General features: G+C 49.7%; 1 protein-coding gene and 1 long non-coding RNA gene across 4 annotated transcripts; both read right to left on the reverse strand.

Annotated features, from left to right (window-relative positions):
* Positions 1 to 221: 221 nt before the first annotated feature.
* On the reverse strand, positions 222 to 6,361 carry LOC118706385. 2 transcript variants are annotated; one of them, XR_004984010.2, is made up of 3 exons: positions 5,301 to 6,361; positions 3,977 to 4,051; positions 222 to 925 (listed from the first exon to the last, which is right to left on the reverse strand). It is a non-coding gene; the product is annotated as an uncharacterized LOC118706385 (long non-coding RNA). The 2 variants fall into 2 exon arrangements; XR_004984009.2 differs by lacking the exon at positions 5,301 to 6,361 and having other exon boundaries at positions 3,977 to 4,373.
* Positions 6,362 to 7,182: 821 nt separating this feature from the next.
* Positions 7,183 to 16,047, reverse strand: WDR73 (WD repeat domain 73). Of its 2 annotated transcripts, none has more exons than XM_036415659.2 (8): positions 15,949 to 16,047; positions 14,419 to 14,486; positions 13,889 to 13,977; positions 12,739 to 12,827; positions 11,691 to 11,755; positions 10,011 to 10,175; positions 9,069 to 9,434; positions 7,183 to 7,827 (listed from the first exon to the last, which is right to left on the reverse strand). In XM_036415659.2, exons 1-8 carry the CDS (start codon positions 15,987 to 15,989, stop codon positions 7,592 to 7,594), a joined length of 1,119 nt encoding a protein of 372 aa, XP_036271552.1. In that variant the 5' UTR covers positions 15,990 to 16,047; the 3' UTR covers positions 7,183 to 7,591. The 2 variants fall into 2 exon arrangements, with proteins under 2 accessions (XP_036271552.1, XP_036271549.1); XM_036415656.2 differs by having other exon boundaries at positions 15,916 to 16,006.
* Between the last annotated feature and the right edge of the window lie 147 nt (positions 16,048 to 16,194).

Genomic DNA, 16,194 nt, shown 5'->3' on the forward strand with positions numbered 1-16,194 from the left:
CTGAGACACACCGGTTAGGGCAAGTTGGGTCTTTTTCTGATTCGTTTCATGGCCTGATTGACTTTCTCTCTCCTGATCCCTCTGTGCCCCAGTTTCTTTGGTAGAAAAGAGAGTATTTCTCCATGTGGGAACAGAAGACGGCATGGCCCACATCTGCAGAGTCCTCAGAGAAATACTGGGAATCTACTGGTGCAGCCTGGTGGTTGTACTGCCCCTTTAAGAGGCTGAGGCCACTTCAGCCCCAGCTGCTGGCCTTCCAGGCCCCTTGCCCACGTCAGCACCAGTTCTTCCCGGTTCTGTCCTTGGGCTTTGATTTCAGGTCAAGGTGGAGGAGCGGCTTCTGTAATTCTGAGTCACCCCATGAATGACAAGTCCTCGCTAGAAAGTGTCAGGAACACCGAGACGCCGTCTATGTCCTGGAACCAGCGTCCCAGGAGCCTTTCCATTGTGGGAGTTGAACAGGGCCGGCCAGGGGAGGTATAGAATGAGATTCACATCTCTGCTTTGTCTCTGCTATTGTCCCGCGGTGAGTCAGCTGCCAGCGGGGGGGAGGCACTGGTTTTTGTGGGGCTTCGTTTTGGGGGTGTGAAGGCAGACACACTCCCAGCTGTCCACCCCGGTGGGTGGCAGTTTCTCTCTCGCCAGGTTCAGTGAGGCCGCCCTGCGCTTGCTCCATAATCATTACTCTGTGCGCCTGTCGGTTCCTCATTCTTACGTGTGTTCGTTTTTTATGTTCTACATGCAGAGCTAGACGTCTGTCCAGCAGCTTTTGTGTACTAAGAATGGCATTTGGAAGGAAGCTTTGGTTTTGAGGACACGTCATCTGTCCCCTGGAGAGATCCGGGCCTGAGTCAGGAGTTGTCCTACGGAGCTGCCTTTGCTTTTAGGGTGCCACCAGGGCTTTGTTCTTGAAGGGTCCGGGAGCCTTGAAACAGTGAAGATGGGGTGATAGCAGGTGAAGGGGTTTGTGATGAGAAAAGGAGAGTAGAAGATAGGGTGTTTCTGGGAAATATGAATCCACCTCCTCCTATGCATGGGGCTTCGGTTCTCATAGGATGGATGCTCAATGTTGCCTAATAAAGTAGAGTCCTATTCTCTTCCTGACTCTGTCTTTTTTTTTTTTTTTTTTTAATATATTTTTATTGTTTTCAGAGAGAAAGGAAGAGCAAGAGAGATAGAAACATCAGTGATGAGAGAGAATCATTGATCAGCTGCCTCTTGCATGCCCCCCACTGGGGATTGAGCCCGAAACCTAGGCATGTGCCCTTGCCCAGAATCGACCAAGGTACCCTTCAGCCCGCAGGCCTATGCTCTTTCCACTGAACCAAACCGGCTAGGGCCTGACTCTGTATTTTCATGTGTGTCAAAAAAACCTGAACTTGACCGCCATTAGGAAACACGCCATCCCACCTCCTGCCCCAAGTTGGAAATGGTCCAAGACCTCCAGGAAGTAAAAATCCAAAGAGCACAGGTTTGGGTGAACCTAGATCTGTGTGCTCGACCAGTGCACACACCTTCCCAGGGTCCTTTGCCACTCTACCCAATCTGTCAACCAAGGCGTGGGGCCAGATGGCCTCCTGAGACATCTCTACCCAGAATCCCCTAAATTAGACACAAGGAGCCATTCCTAAGGTAGGTAGTGACTGTTGTTCAACCACATTGGCAGTAAAATCTGTATCGTTCATTCCATCTCACTGCTAGGTACTGGGGAAGGTTCTGAATAGGAAGTCCCATGACCTGGCTTCAAGTTTTACCAGAAGATTCCCACCATCTCCTCCAGGAGGCCTTCCCTGCACTTTCCTGGCAGGCCTGACCCTGCCTACTATACCCCTGCCCTCTCCAACTTCAGTGCCTTTGACCTATTACATTTGTTTTTCCCTAAATATTTTTTAAAAAATATATTTTATTGATTTTTTTACAGAGAGGGATAGAGAGTTTAGAAACATCAATGAGAGAGAATCATTGATCAGCTGCTGCTTGCACACCCCCACTGGGGATGTGCCTGTAACCAAGGTACATGCCCTTGACCGGAATCGAACCCAGGACCCTTCAGTCCGCAGGCCGATGCTCTATCCACTGAGCCAAACTGGTTTCAGCTTTCCCCAATTTTTAAAAATTGATTTCAGAGAGAGACACAGAAAAACATTGATTTGTTGTTCCACTTAGTCGTGCATTTTATTGGTTGATTTTTGTATGTGCCTGACCAGGGATCAAACTCACAACCTTGGCATGTCAGGATGATGCTCTAACCAGCTGAGCTGCCTGGCTACATCTCTCTCTCACATAATTTCCCCCCTCCCTCTACTATTATGTTCGCACCCTATACTGAGGTCCCAAACTGTTTCCAGCACCCAGTTCAGGGCCTGGAATACAATAAGAACTCAGTAAATTTTTGCCAACTAAGCTCTCTTCATGGACATATATGGGGTGTCCCAAAAAACTATACACATTTTAACAATTGATAATGCAATTTTCACTCCTCAGATTTAATGGACAATGATTTTATAATCATTCAAAATATGTATATATTTTTTTGAGACACTCTGTATATAAAATGCAAAAGGCAGGTGGAGTTCAAAATTCTGGCCTGAAAAATGATTAGATTTCCTACACTTTGGTAAGACAATAAATGCAAGTTTTAACTTCAGGCCCACTCAGAAGTTGCGATCTATTGCTATTGGTGAGATAAAGCTGAAGACATCTATAAAAAGCAACCAGCTTGTATCCTAATGAAAACTCCTATTTTTGAAATGTCGAGCCTTAAAAGCCATTGAAAAACCAGTGTGCTGTGGTGGATGGAATCGAGGGAGCTGGACAGACTTGGTTCTAGACACACTTGTGCCATTAACTACGCATCCTCTCATCAGAGATTTTACCATTCCAGGCAAGTCATAATGAGACTTCCTTTTTTCAGTGGAATTTTACTTCCCTTTGGGTTGCATGTGTAGTTTACATAAGCCACAATAGGTTATAAAATAACACAATTTATGGAGTCGTTACTCTGCACAGGCTCTGTGCCAAGCTCTTAACATGCATGTCTCAGCCTTTTATATATATATGAGAGGCCTGGTGCACGGATTTGTGCACTGGTGGGGTTCCTCGTTCTGGCCCTCAGGGGTCAGGCTCTCTGGCATCCCCTGAGGGGTCCCAGATTGAGAGAGGGCGGTTTTCAGGTGATGCACCCTGGAATTGGGCTCCCTCCTCTGGTTCCAGGTGTGTCAGCAAAGAACTACCGCTGCCAAGTGACCACAGCTCCTACATCGAGCATCTGCCCCCTGGTGGTCAGTGCATGTCATAGCTATTGACTGGTTGGCTGGTCACTTAGGCGTATAATATTGTATATACCGTGTTTCCCCGAAAATAAGACATCCTCCGAAAATAAGACCTAGCGCGTGGAAAGATAAGACATCCCCTGAAAATAAGACCTAGCGCAACTTTGGGAGAAAAAAATTAATATAAGATACTGTCTTATTTTTGGGGAACGGTATATACTCTCATACACACACAGCTTATGATTTCTGAACCCATAATAATCTGGCCACTCAGTGTGTATCCTATATAATAAAAGGCTAATATGCAAATTGTCCCCATGATCTAGCCGGCCATCTATCAATGTCCCCTCCCCCTGGCCAGGCTGTCCAGGCCCCACCCATGCACGAATTCATGCACCTGGCCTCTAAAATAAATAAATAAATAAACAAATATTTATGTATTTTATATATTAAAGGAGAGAGATAGAAACAAATGGTGAGAGAGAATCATTGATTAACTGCCTCCTGCAACCCCGTACTGGGGATGGAACCTAGAACCCGGGCATGTGTCCTTGACAGGAATCGAACCAGGACCATTCAGTCTGCAGGCCGACACTCTATCCACCAAACCAGCTAAGGCAATGACAACAACCCTATGAGAGGTCTGTATCCCCACTCCCCCAGCTGAGGAAGTGGGACTCAGGAAAGGTTAATAAGTGACTTACCTAGCACCTGTTACTCAACCACTCTAGTCCTGAAGACGGTTAACTCCATTGCATTATCAGAGCCAGGAGCAATATCTATGGAACAGATTGAGAAAACAAAACGTTAAAAACAATATGTTGGTTACATGGTTTGAGTCTTGGCCCTGGTTATTGTCAAAATGATCCGTAACTGCAGTTGGTCCTTCCTTGCACGTGACTAGTGGCTGCTCTTTCTAGCCCTTTATCTATGGATGGGGGGGGGGGGGTTTCCTGTCTCATAACCAAGGTGTTTAGCTGGGACCCACTATACTAGGTTTGCTGCACCCACTGTGTCCCAGAGCCTCTGGAGTTTTTCTTCTTTCTTTCTTTTTCTTTTTCTTTTTTTTTTTCTTTTTTTTTTTTTAGCGAATGTAAAGGTAAAGGTTTATTATTATTTTTAAAAATATGTTTCTTGCCAAAACCGGTTTGGCTCAGTGGTAGAGCATCGGTCTGTGGACTGAAGGGTCCCAGGTTCGATTCCGGTCAAGGGCATGTACCTTGGTTGCGGGCACATCCCTGGTGGGGGGTGTACAAGAGGCGGCTGGTTGATGTTTCTCTCTCATCGACGTTTCTGACTATCTCTCTCCCTTCTTCTCTGTAAAATATTAATAAAATATATTTAAAAATAAATAAATAAAAATAAAAATATATGTTTCTTGCCAAAACCGGTTTTCTCACTGGATAGAGTGTCAGCCTGCAGACTGAAAGGTCCCAGGTTCCATTCCAGTCAAGGGCATGTACCTTGGTTGCAGGCACATCCCCAGTAGGGGGTGTGCAGGAGGCAGCTGATCGATGATTCTCTCTCATAGATGTTTCTAACTCTATCCCTCTCTCTTCCTCTCTGTTAAAACTTAATAAAATATGTTTAAAAAAAATATATATATATATTTCTTTATTGACTTCAGAAAGGAAGAGAGAAGGAGAGAGAGAAACATTAATGATGAGAGAGAATCATTGATAGGCTGCCTCCTACATGCCCTCCACTGGGGATTGAGCCCGCAACCCAGGCATGTGCCCTTGGCCGGAATCGAACCTGGGACCCTACAATCTGCAGTCTGACACTCTGTCCACTGAGCCAAGCCGGCTAGGGCGAGGTAAAGGTTTATTACAGAAAAGCTTCATCTTGCAGGGAGGAGACCCAAGTGGGTTGCCTGGCCCTCCCTGGAATTCTTCAAATTCAATTTGAGTTCTTCAGCCAAAACCGGTGTGGCTCAGTGGATAGAGCTAACCATCTTCCCTCAGGGCTCCCCCAGCGCCTGCACTGTCTCTCCGCTCACACGTGGGGCGCACCTCCCTGAGCGGGTACCACACTCACTGGGACGTTTGCGCTGCTCCCAGCGGGTCTGAGGGTTTGCCTCCTGCTGGACGGCAGTCCCGTCCGTCAGGGAATGTGTGTCGGAGGACGGCTGAGGGGGTGAAGCATCACCACAGAGGGCAACCCGGACAGAAAAGTCCTTTCTCTGGTGGCAGAATAACTCTCGGCTCAGTAGGGCTCGCAGGGAATAAATACCCGCTTTCGGCTGCCAGGACCCCCTCTCCGTGCCGGGACGGGGGTCCACAGGGTGAGAGGCTGCCAGCTCCCAGAATTCCCGCTCAGTCACTTCCAGCTGTGGCTCCGAACCCCGAACTTGCGGTGGGAAGGTCCCGCCCCTCAGCAGTGATTCGTCCGGGACAGAAAGGCGCCTAAGCCACCTCCAAGCTTGATTGGTTAACGCTGCCGTCGGTCTGCGGGCACACGCGGAGGCCTGTGGGAAATGAAGTCCGGGCCGTCATCTGTAAGCACGCGCGTAGGCTTGTGGGAAGTGAAGTCCGGCGAAGCTCGAAGCCTGGGGCTGACGTTTTCGCTTCTGGTGTTTGGTGGGCGTCCGAGGGCCCAGATTGGGGTCTGGTCCAGGGTCCGAGTGTAGTGAGTGTGGGGCCAGACCTTCAGCAGTCGCAGGGCCCCGGCGGAGGGGAGCGGCTTGGGTCGCCCTTAGATGGGCGGGGCCGGGATCTGGGTCCGGAGGTGGGTCCAGAGTGGACCTGGGGCAGGATGCGTGGTCACCCCAGCAGCACCCTTTTCCCATGGTCCACCAGGGACCACCTCGCCCCCAGCCAGGGTGGGGCGCGGAGCAGTGCAAGTCAGGCTCTGCAGGCCTATCACCCAGTCCACAGTCAGAGGACAGAACCACTGTCCCATTTCTTGCCATAAACCAGCTACATGATCTTAGGTGAGTTTGAGTCAAAGCCAGAATATCTTAACTTTCCTTCCACTCTAACACCGTGTGAATTTGTTATTTATTTTTTTCTTTTAAAACATTTTTAAATTTTTTTTTACAGAGAAGGGAGAGGGATAGAGAACTAGAAACATTAATGGGAGAGAAACAACGACCAGCCGCCTCCTGCACACCCCCTACCGTAATGTGCCCGCAACCAATGTACATGCCCTTGACCAGAATCGAATCCCGGACCTTTCAGCCCACAGACCGACGCTCTATCCACTGAGCCAAACCGGTTTTGGCTCTCAACGATGTTTCTATCTCTATCCCTCTCTCTTCCTCTCTGTAAAAAATTAATTATATATATATATATATATATATATATAAAAGAATTATCAGCACCCCAGGAGGCTCTCATCCAACTCCGGGAGCTGGTCGCAGGGGCTGAGACCAGAGATGTGTACAAAAGAGCAGATCCTGGAGTTGCTAGTCCTGGACAAGTATCTGACTGTCCTTTACCAGGGGACCCAGATCTGGGTGAGACAAAACACCCAGACAGCGGAGAGGAGGCAGTGGGTGGAGAACTTGCAGAACCCAGAAGGTGGGGGCTGCAGGTGAGACATGGGACCCAGTTCTGACTAGTCAAAATAGAGGATGTGAGAGACAGCGCCACCGGGTGCCAGCCTGAGGGGGATGTGCGACACTTTGCTGTTGGTGTCAAAGTGGAATTTGCTTATTCCCTGGAACTACAGTTTTCCTCCCAAGGTCAGACTGACTCCTCAGAGAATGCACCACCTTGGTTGCTCTGAGCAGTCCCTGTTGTTAAATGAAAACTTCTTAAAATGCTGATCAAGCCCTGACTGGTTTGGCTCAGTGGACAGAGCGTCGGTCTGCGGACTGAAGGGTCCCAGGTTCAATTCCGGTCAAGGGAATGTACTTTGGTTGCAGGCACATCCCCAGTGGGGGGTGTAGGGGGTGTGCAAGAGGCAGCTGATCGACGATTCTCTCTCATCGATGTTTCTAACTCTCTATCCCTCCCTCTTCCTCTCTGTAAAAAATCAATAAAATATATTTTAAAAAATCCAAAAAACCTGAGGGATTGACATCTGCTGGAAGCAGCAGGATCCTGTCGCCCACAACTGTCTGATCTAAGAGTAGCCACCAAATCTCTTATCGTGCTTCCTACCTGGCATTTTCCCATATATTTCTTCTAACTTCCCCAACCGCCCTGCGAGGTAGTTAGCACTATCTCATTTTTCCAATAAAGACCCTGAGGCCGAGAGAGGCTGCTTAACTGGCCCAAGGCTATTCCGCTGGTAACGGGGATTGTGGTCACGTGAGTCCTAAGTCAGTCCCCTTGTTGTACCTACAGCAGGGGCCTGGCAGGAAGGCGCTGGTGTCAGCGGGAGGCCCGGGGGTCCACCCATTCCCACACTTGCACGGAGGCGTCGCTTGCTGCCGACAACAGAGTCCGTGGCTTGCGGGGGTGCCAGGTGTGGGTGGTGACCAGCGGCGCAGCGCCTGTCCCCTGGTCCTCCAGGAAGAGGTGACCTCTGTGAGTGAAGAGAGGCTCTGCGGGGCCCTCCGTTCCACCCCGAGACGTGACGTCATAGATGTGGACTGTCCCATCAAAACCTGAGGAAGAACGAGCAGTGAGAAGACCAACGACGACTGTCTAAAATAATTTTTATAACTTGCTCTACGGCACCAAAACAGGCTATGGGACGAGGAACCTAATAGGAAACAAGATACTGGTACTTAATGACCAACCAATGGCATGGAACATCTGCCCACATGCTGGCAGCTGCCAAGTCCACGGGGCACGTGACGATGAGAATCTGTAGTATATCACGTGCCAGGCCTGAGGCTAATCCTGGATCTACATTCTCTCTCTCTCTCTCTCTCTCCTCTCTTTTTTTAAAATATATTTTATTGATTTTTTTTGCAGAGAGGAAGGGAGAGGGATAGAGTTAGAAACATCAATGAGAGAGAAACATCGATCAGCTGCCTCCTGCAGACTCCCTACTAGGGATGTGCCCGCAACCAAGGTACATGCCCTTGACCGGAATCGAACCCGGGACCTTTCAGTCCACAGGCCGAAGCTCTATCCACTGAGCTAAACCGGTTTTGGCTCTACATTCTCTCTCTTAATTCTCACAACTGTATGAAGTAGGTACTAATACTTACCCCGGGAAACTGAGACTTAGGACTTTTTTAAACCATCAGAAAACACAGATATTTACATTATAGTTATGAAGTAGCAATGAAAATAATTTTATGGTTAGGAATCACCACAACATGAGGAACTGTATTAAAGGGGCAGCATTAGAAAGGTTGAGAACCGCCGAAACTGGTGTTGCTCAGTGGATAGAGCATTGGCCTGAGGACTAAAAGGTCCTGGGTTTGATTCCGGTCAAGGGCATGCACCTTGGTTGCGGGCACATCCCCAGTAGGGGGTGTGCAGGAGGCAGCTGATTGGTGATTCTCTCTCATTGATGTTTCTAACTCTCTATCCCTCTCTCTTCCTCTCTGTAAAAAAAAATCAATAAAATATATATATTTTTTTAAAAAAAGCAAATACACTGAGAACCAGCCTTGGAATTCTATAGCCTCTTTCCTAGTGTTTTACTGTCTGCAGGCTCTTCACCAACCTCAGAACTGAATTCCTGCTAGGACAGGCAAGCCCTGATTCCCCTGGATAAAAGCTGTGTAGCCAAATGGGGAAGGGCCTGCCCCTGAGGAAGCTGGAGAGTTCATCTGGAGATTCTGGGTGAGCGACTTTAACTTTTGGGGCCAGAGGCGCCTTCCTGAGCACTCGGACAGTCCCTCGGAAGAGAAAGCTCAAACAACAGACGCAAAACCCTGCTCAGCGGTACCTGAAATGGCCAAGCAGTTGTCCAGGCCTGGAGCCCAGGTCACTCGCAGCAGCTCTGGGTCCGGGCTGGGCGTGGACACTGGGCACTGCACTGAGCGCACCGGATGGCAGAGATCCCGAGGGTCAAGAAGACAGAGCTGCCCATCTGAGCACAGGCTGGCAATGCTGGGCCCAGGGCCCTGGCCCTTGGCTCTGACGTCTGAACACCACCTCCCTCCACTGGGCCGGGGGCTGGGGCTGGCATTCTCTGCCGGCGCCCACTTCTGGCGGGTGTCAACGAGCCCGAGCCGGCCCGAGGTGCAGCAGAAGGCAAAGGTGTCTGCGTCCAGGACCTGCAGGCTACTCAGCTCCTCACTGTCACTGACGCCTGGAAGACAGAGGGAGAAAGAGGAAAGCTGCTGGGGTCACTTGGGTCTGGCACCCTGGCAGGGCTGGCTGGTCACAAGTCCCTTCCTCTGGGAAGCATCCCCAATCCCAGGCAGGATAAGCCACGCCTCCCCGCTCCTGTTCATTTTTAAAAAAAATATATTTTATTGCCGAAACCGGTTTGGCTCAGTGGTAGAGCATCGGTCTACGGACTGAGGGGTCCCAGGTTAGATTCCGGTCAGGGGCATGTGCGTTGGTTGCGGGCACATCCCCAGTGGGGGATGTGCAGGAGACAGCTGTTCGATGTTTCTCTCTCATCCACGTTTCTAGCTCTCTCTCTCTCTCTCTTCCTCTCTGTAAAAAATCAATAAAATATATTGTTCGGCTGTTCATTTTACCCTTCTCCTCCACTAGGTGGTGCTGGTCCAGGACTGCCTCCTCCAATCCTAGAAGGGGAGTCCCTAGAGGCCAGGGCTGGCCTCTCATTCATCTCATGTCTCCCACACCCGGCACAGATTCAGTTCAGAGGTGGCTGCGCAGGGCTGGAGGAGCCGGCCAGGGGCAGACGGCACCATACCTGAGGTGTACATGACCTTCTGGGATTCCAGATCCACAACCTCCAGGCCGCTGAGCCGCGCCCCGTGGAGGACTCCAGGTGCCTCTGACGGGCAGATGGCGACCCTCGGCCAGAGACTCCCCTCTTTCTCAGGCACAGCAATGGTGCTGACAGCTTCAATGACATCTGGGGGCAAGCGGAAGAGGGGAAAGTCCAGAATGTTAGTGAAGGTTTGAAACATAAACTGGTGAAAGCTGGCCAGCGGTCTTCCCCTGTACAGATAGAAAAGGTCATGGAAAAAAGGGAACTGACAGGTTTGGCTCAGTGGTTCAATCAAGGGCATGGACCTTGGTTGTGGGCACATCCCCAGTAGGAGGTGTGCAGGAGGTAGCTGATCTATGATTCTCTCTCATCGATGTTTCTAACTCTCTATCCCTCTCCCTTCCTCTCTGTTAAAAAAAAAAAAAAATCAATAAATTATATCTTAAAAAAAAAAGAGGAAGGGAAAAAGAAAGGGAACTGACAGGTGGCGAGAGAAAATGTGGTGTCATAAACACCTGTTATGTTTACATTTTAAAACTGTCAGAAGCACTTTAATTTCTTTTTTTTAAAAAACTATATTTTTATTGATTTCAGAGAGAAAGGGAGAGGGAGAGACAGAAACATCAATGATGAGAATCATTGATCGGCTGCCTCCTGCACGCCCCACACTGGGGATCAAACAAGTAACCCCGGCATGTGTCCTTCTCTGGAATCGAACCCGGGACCCTTCAGTCCACAGGCCGACGTTCTATCCACTGAGCCACACCGGCCAGGGCGCACTTTAATTTCTTTATAAATTGTCTTATGAACTGTTTTGCAAATGGGAGATAATGAATCTCAGATGCCATCTCAAAAGCCCCTAGAGCAGTTCTGGCTTTTCATACTTTTGTGGAGTACAAATAAAAGGAAAGACTCCACTGATGGTGTCATTTTCACTTTAGGTGAAGAAAATAACAGGAACAGAATTCATGAACTACCATTATTTCTTCAGAAACTTATTATACAAGGCAAATGTCACTGTCTCCAAACACAAACTGGATCAGGAAGTCCATGTCCTTCTGACACTGAACAGAAGGAAGACACTTGTCCACAAGTTGAATCAAATTTTAGTTTTGTTTGTCTCAGCCTGCTTAGTGGTACAGGCAGGCTCTCGCCTCTGCATCTGCAACTGAGGCTTCTCTTTATTTATTTATTTTAAAACATATTTTATTGATTTTTTTACAGAGAGGAAGGGAGAGGGATAGAAAGTCGGAAACATGGATGAGAAAGAAACATCGATCAGCTGCCTCCTGCACACCCCCCACTGGGGATGTGCCTGCAACCAAGGTACATGTCCAAGACTGAAATCGAACCTGGGACCTTTTTTTTAATTATTATATTTTTTTAATTTATTGATTTCAGAGAGGAAGGGAGAGGGAGAGAGATAGAAACATCAATGATGAGAGAGAATCACTGATTGCTCGGCTGCCTCCTGCACTACTGGGGATCGAACCCACAACCCCGGCATGTGTTCCGATCAGAAATTGAACCATGACCTCCAGGCTCAAAGGTCGACGCTCAACCCTGAGCCACGCCAGCCAGGCCTGAGTCTACTGCTTCACTGACTTGGATTAGGGGACGGAGGTATGTGTCCACCCGCACCAAGTCAGGTTCACTCACCGCTGTCCTCTGCGATCTGCCACACCTGCAGGTGACAACCTGGAAGGCCACTGGTCACCAACAACCTGTTTAGGAGGGAGAGGAGGCCTCAGTTCAGACTGAGGAGCTCACCCACATCCCCCCAGCCTTTCCGCTCTCCAGCCTACACGCCCACCTCAGGAAAGCCACTGCAGGGAGGGGCTGTCCCGTCACCCTCATTAACAGAGAAGAGCAGGCTCACTCCACTTTAGGGACAGGCCCACAGTCATGAGACACGGAACTGAGTCCAGGCTTCCATGTTGCAAGAAGTGTCCCAGCAGGACACCAGCATGGAGCCTGAACACACAGCTGGCCTAGACTCTCAGCATCTGCCAATGGACTCATTCGCCCCCGCCACCCACCATCGCTCTCTGAGAAACTAAGATAAGGTGACCAGACGTCCCGTTTTTTAACAATTTGTCCCGCAGTGATCAAAAATCGGGACTTGCCGAAACTGGTTTGGCTCAGTAGAGCGAGCGGTGGCCTGCAGACTGAAAGGTCCCAGGTTCGATTCCGATTAAGGGCATGTACCTTGGTTGTAGGCACATCCACGGTAGGGGGTGTGCAAGAGGCAGCTGACCAATGATTCTCTTATTGATGTTTCTAACTCTCTATCCCTCTCTCTTCCTCTCTGTAAAAAAACAATAAAAAATATTTTTAAAAAAATCGGGACTTTTTTAAAACACCACGGGATGCAGGACAAACTGTTAAAAATCGGGACTGTCCCGCCAAAAGCGGGACATCTGGTCACCTTAAACTAAGAGCATCTTTCTACTCTCTCTCTGGAGCACCTCTGGAAATCTATGGGTCACAGTCACTGGAAGGTCTGCAAAGGGACCAGGAAGCCGCCAAACAATAGGTTCTTTGTATTCCAGGTTTGTCTGTGTGCGTGCGCTCACCAGTATCCATGAGCTCAGGGGTTAGGGACGGCATGGTGATAAAGAGGCAAAATACCCTTGACATTCCCAGCCGCTCCATCCTGAATGGGGGTGGGGTGGGGGGGGAGTCTGAGAAACAGAGCTGACCATACCTGGTGTCGGGCACGTGCTTCAGATCAAAGATAGCCCTGTCTGAAAATCCTCCGTGGCACACCTTGAAATCTCTTTCCGGGAGTAAGCCCTGCAATGCGGAAGGGTGGCCCATCAGATAGAGCCTGCTTTCTGAAGGGGCCTTTCAGACATGCTCCGGGTGAGGAGCCAGACCCCAGCCTGGCCAGAGGCCCCGGAAGCAGCTCTGCTGGCAACAGGTGCTCCTCCAGGCAGGGCCTGGTGTGCTGCTATCCGTCAGCTGGTCTCAGCTGCCTGCATGGACAGCTTCCTTTCTTTCCTGCGCGTCCCAAACCCTTCTGCTATTTAAAGATTATTCTTTCCTGTATTGCTTGTGAGTTCCTATTCCTCTACTTAAATGTATTCTGAATAGAGTTCCTATTCCTCTACTTAAATGTTTATTCTCTAAAATCCTGTCTTTAGCCACCTTCCCCTCTTATTTCTTACTAGAGGCCCAGTGCACAAAATTCATGCACTTGGCAGGGAGAGGGGTCCCTCAGCCCAGCCTGTGCCCTCTAAGCTGGCAGTCAGACATCCTTAGCACTGCTGCAAAGGTGGAGGCGCTCCGGCCACCACTGCTTGCCTGCTGTGAGCCTGGCTCAGGGCTTCTAGCTGAGTGGCATTGAGCAGCTGCCCTCTGGTGGTCAGTGAGCATCATAGTGACTGGTCGTTTGGCTGTTTGGTCAATTTGCATGTTAGCCTCTTGTATAGGATTCATTAGGCACATTCATTCTTAACCATTCTAAGGGTTTCATCCACCTTCTATACCCTAATGGCTCCAGGTATCTAATTTTGATAAACTACAATAGACTTCTTCCTTAGGGACTCTCTGTAAATCACGGGAGGCTCCTTAGTACTTATCTTCATGCACATTTGCCTCCCTCTAGTACAGCGGTCGGCAAACTCATTAGTCAACAGAGTGGCAAACCGCAGCTTGCGAGCCGCAGTTTGCCGACCACTGCTCTAGTAGACCAGAAGGGCAGGCCCAGGGTCTCTCTCTCTCTCCCTCTCTCTCTCTCTCTCTCTCTCTCTCTCGTATCCAGGACAACAGCTAGTAGCCAACAGGAGCTCCATAAAGGTTTAATAAATGACCAAAAGTAGACACATATACTCAGCATTCATATTTCAAATTACCTGGTTTTCTTTTACAGAAAGTCGGGGAGGTAATGTCAGGTGAAGAATTTCATTTCTTTTCAACTTTTCATAGCCAGCAACAAAAACTCCTGGGGGAAAAAAGAAGCAGAAGTAGCTGTGACAAACTGAAAGGTTCCGGGTTCGATTCCAGTCAAGGGCATGTACCTTGGTTGCGGGCATATCCCCAGTAGGGGTTGTGCAAGAGGCAGCTGATCGATGATTCTCTCTCATCGATGTTTCTAACGCTCTATCCCTCTCTCTTCCTCTCTGTTAAAAATCAATAAAATATATTTTAAAAAAAATTTGTGGACCATGGCTGGCTCTAGAAACTCCGCCAAACCAGCTGAGGCAGATAAATTCCCTTGTCATCGATATGCAGCCTTGTGCTGGGGGATGGGAAGAGATCCAGAACTTGGGAAGCACTGATGGAGCACAAAATTGCCACAAGTGAGCAAGGGGCCCTAAGAGTAGGCTGGGGCCCCTGAGCTGAGGTCTTGAGTTCCAGCCTGAGTGGGATTCCATCTCCTCACCTGTGTCACCAATCCATTCAAGGACTCGAGTGGCTCCTGGGAGGTCGAATGCATGGAAATCCTGGTATCTGCAGAGAGAGACACAATGTCAAGAACTCTGCCGAAACCGGTTTGGCTCCGTGGATGGAGCGTCGGCCTGCAAACTAGGGGGGGGGGGGTTCCTAGGTTTGATTCTGGTCAGGGGCATGTACCTTTGTTGCAGGCACATCCCCAGTACGGGGTGTGCAAGAGGCAGCTGATCGATGATTCTCTCTCATCAGTGTTTCTAACTCTCTATCCCTCTCTCTTCCTCTCTAAAAAAATCAATAATATACATACATAATAAACATATTTATACATATATATATATATAAAAGAACTCTGAGAGACTCTGGAGTCAGGCAAACCTGGAAACAAGTCTTGTCACACATTCTGCTCCCTGTGTGACCGGAACCAGGCCAGTCACAATAACCCTGAGCCTTGGTCCTCATCTGTAACACGGAACTCCCAGAGAAGCCAGACTTCCCCGCGGTTGATGTGAAGAATCCATGAGGCAGCCTCCCGTGGTCGGCAAACTGCGGCTCGCGAGCCACATGCGGCTCTTTGGCCCCTTGAGTGTGGCTCTTCCACAAAATACCATGGCCTGGGCGAGTCTATTTGAAGCGGCGTTACAAGAAGTTTAAGTTTAAAAAAGTCGGCTCTGAGAAGAAATTTCAATCATTGTGCTGTTGATATCTGGCTCTACTGAGGAATGAGTTTGCCGACCACTGGCCTAGCCGGTTTGGTTCAGTGGATAGAGCGTGGGCCTTCCAACTGAAGGGTGCTGGGATGGATTCAGGTCAAGGGTACATGCACAGGTTGTGGGCTCCATCCCCAATAGAGGTGGCGTGCAGAAGGCAGCGATCAATGATTCTCTCTCATCATTGGTGTTTCCATCTCTCTCTCCCTCTCCCTTTCTCTCTGAAATCAATAAAAAATATATATATTTTTTAGCCGAAACCGGTTTGGCTCAGTGGATAGAGCGTCGGCCTGAGGACTGAAGGGTCCCAGGTTCCGGTCAAGGGCTTGTACCTCGGTTGCGGGCGCATCCCTGGGGGGGGGGGGGAGTGCAGGAGGCAGCTGGTCGATGTTTCTCTCTCATGGATGTTTCTAGCTCTCTATCCCTCTCTCTTCCTCTCTGTAAAAAAAAAAAAAAAAAAAAAAATCAATAAAATGTATTTTAAAAAATAAAAAAATAAAAAGCATCCATGAGACAGTCTGGGGTTCAATTCAGAGGCTGGTGCAAAATAACTGGTCACCTATTATGACCCTGCACAGCACTGCTCTTACTGGTACAGCAACACAACCTACGCCCGCAGGGCTGTGCCGTCTCCCAGAAGCCGGATCCGAGGCCCAGGCGGAGTCCTCGTGCGGCCCCGCCCGCCCCGCCCCGAGGGCATTAACCGCCCGGCCCAGACCCGGATCCCCCACGCGCCAAGCCCCGCGCCCGCCCGCCGGGGGCGCCCCGCCAGTTCCAACCCGAAAGCCCGACCCCAGGCCCACACGACGTACAAGCGCAAGGATTCCACCAACCAGTCCTCCGCGGACTCCATGGCAACTGTCGCTCAGGTAGCTCACTTCCGCCGCCCCACTTCCGCCCCAGGACCTTCCCGGCGGGAGGGGGTCTTCTCGCGAGGAGTGCGCGAGCGTCCTGACGCAGAGGGGCGTGTCCTTATCCGACGCAGAGGGCGTGGCCTCGATCCAGGGGCGGGGCTAGAGTTCTGGAAGCGCCCTGGACCCAGCTTGCACGCTTTGCTA

The sequence above is a fragment of the Pipistrellus kuhlii genome, unplaced genomic scaffold, assembly GCF_014108245.1.
Source record: "Pipistrellus kuhlii isolate mPipKuh1 unplaced genomic scaffold, mPipKuh1.p scaffold_m20_p_50, whole genome shotgun sequence".
Taxonomy (NCBI): Eukaryota; Metazoa; Chordata; class Mammalia; order Chiroptera; family Vespertilionidae; genus Pipistrellus; species Pipistrellus kuhlii.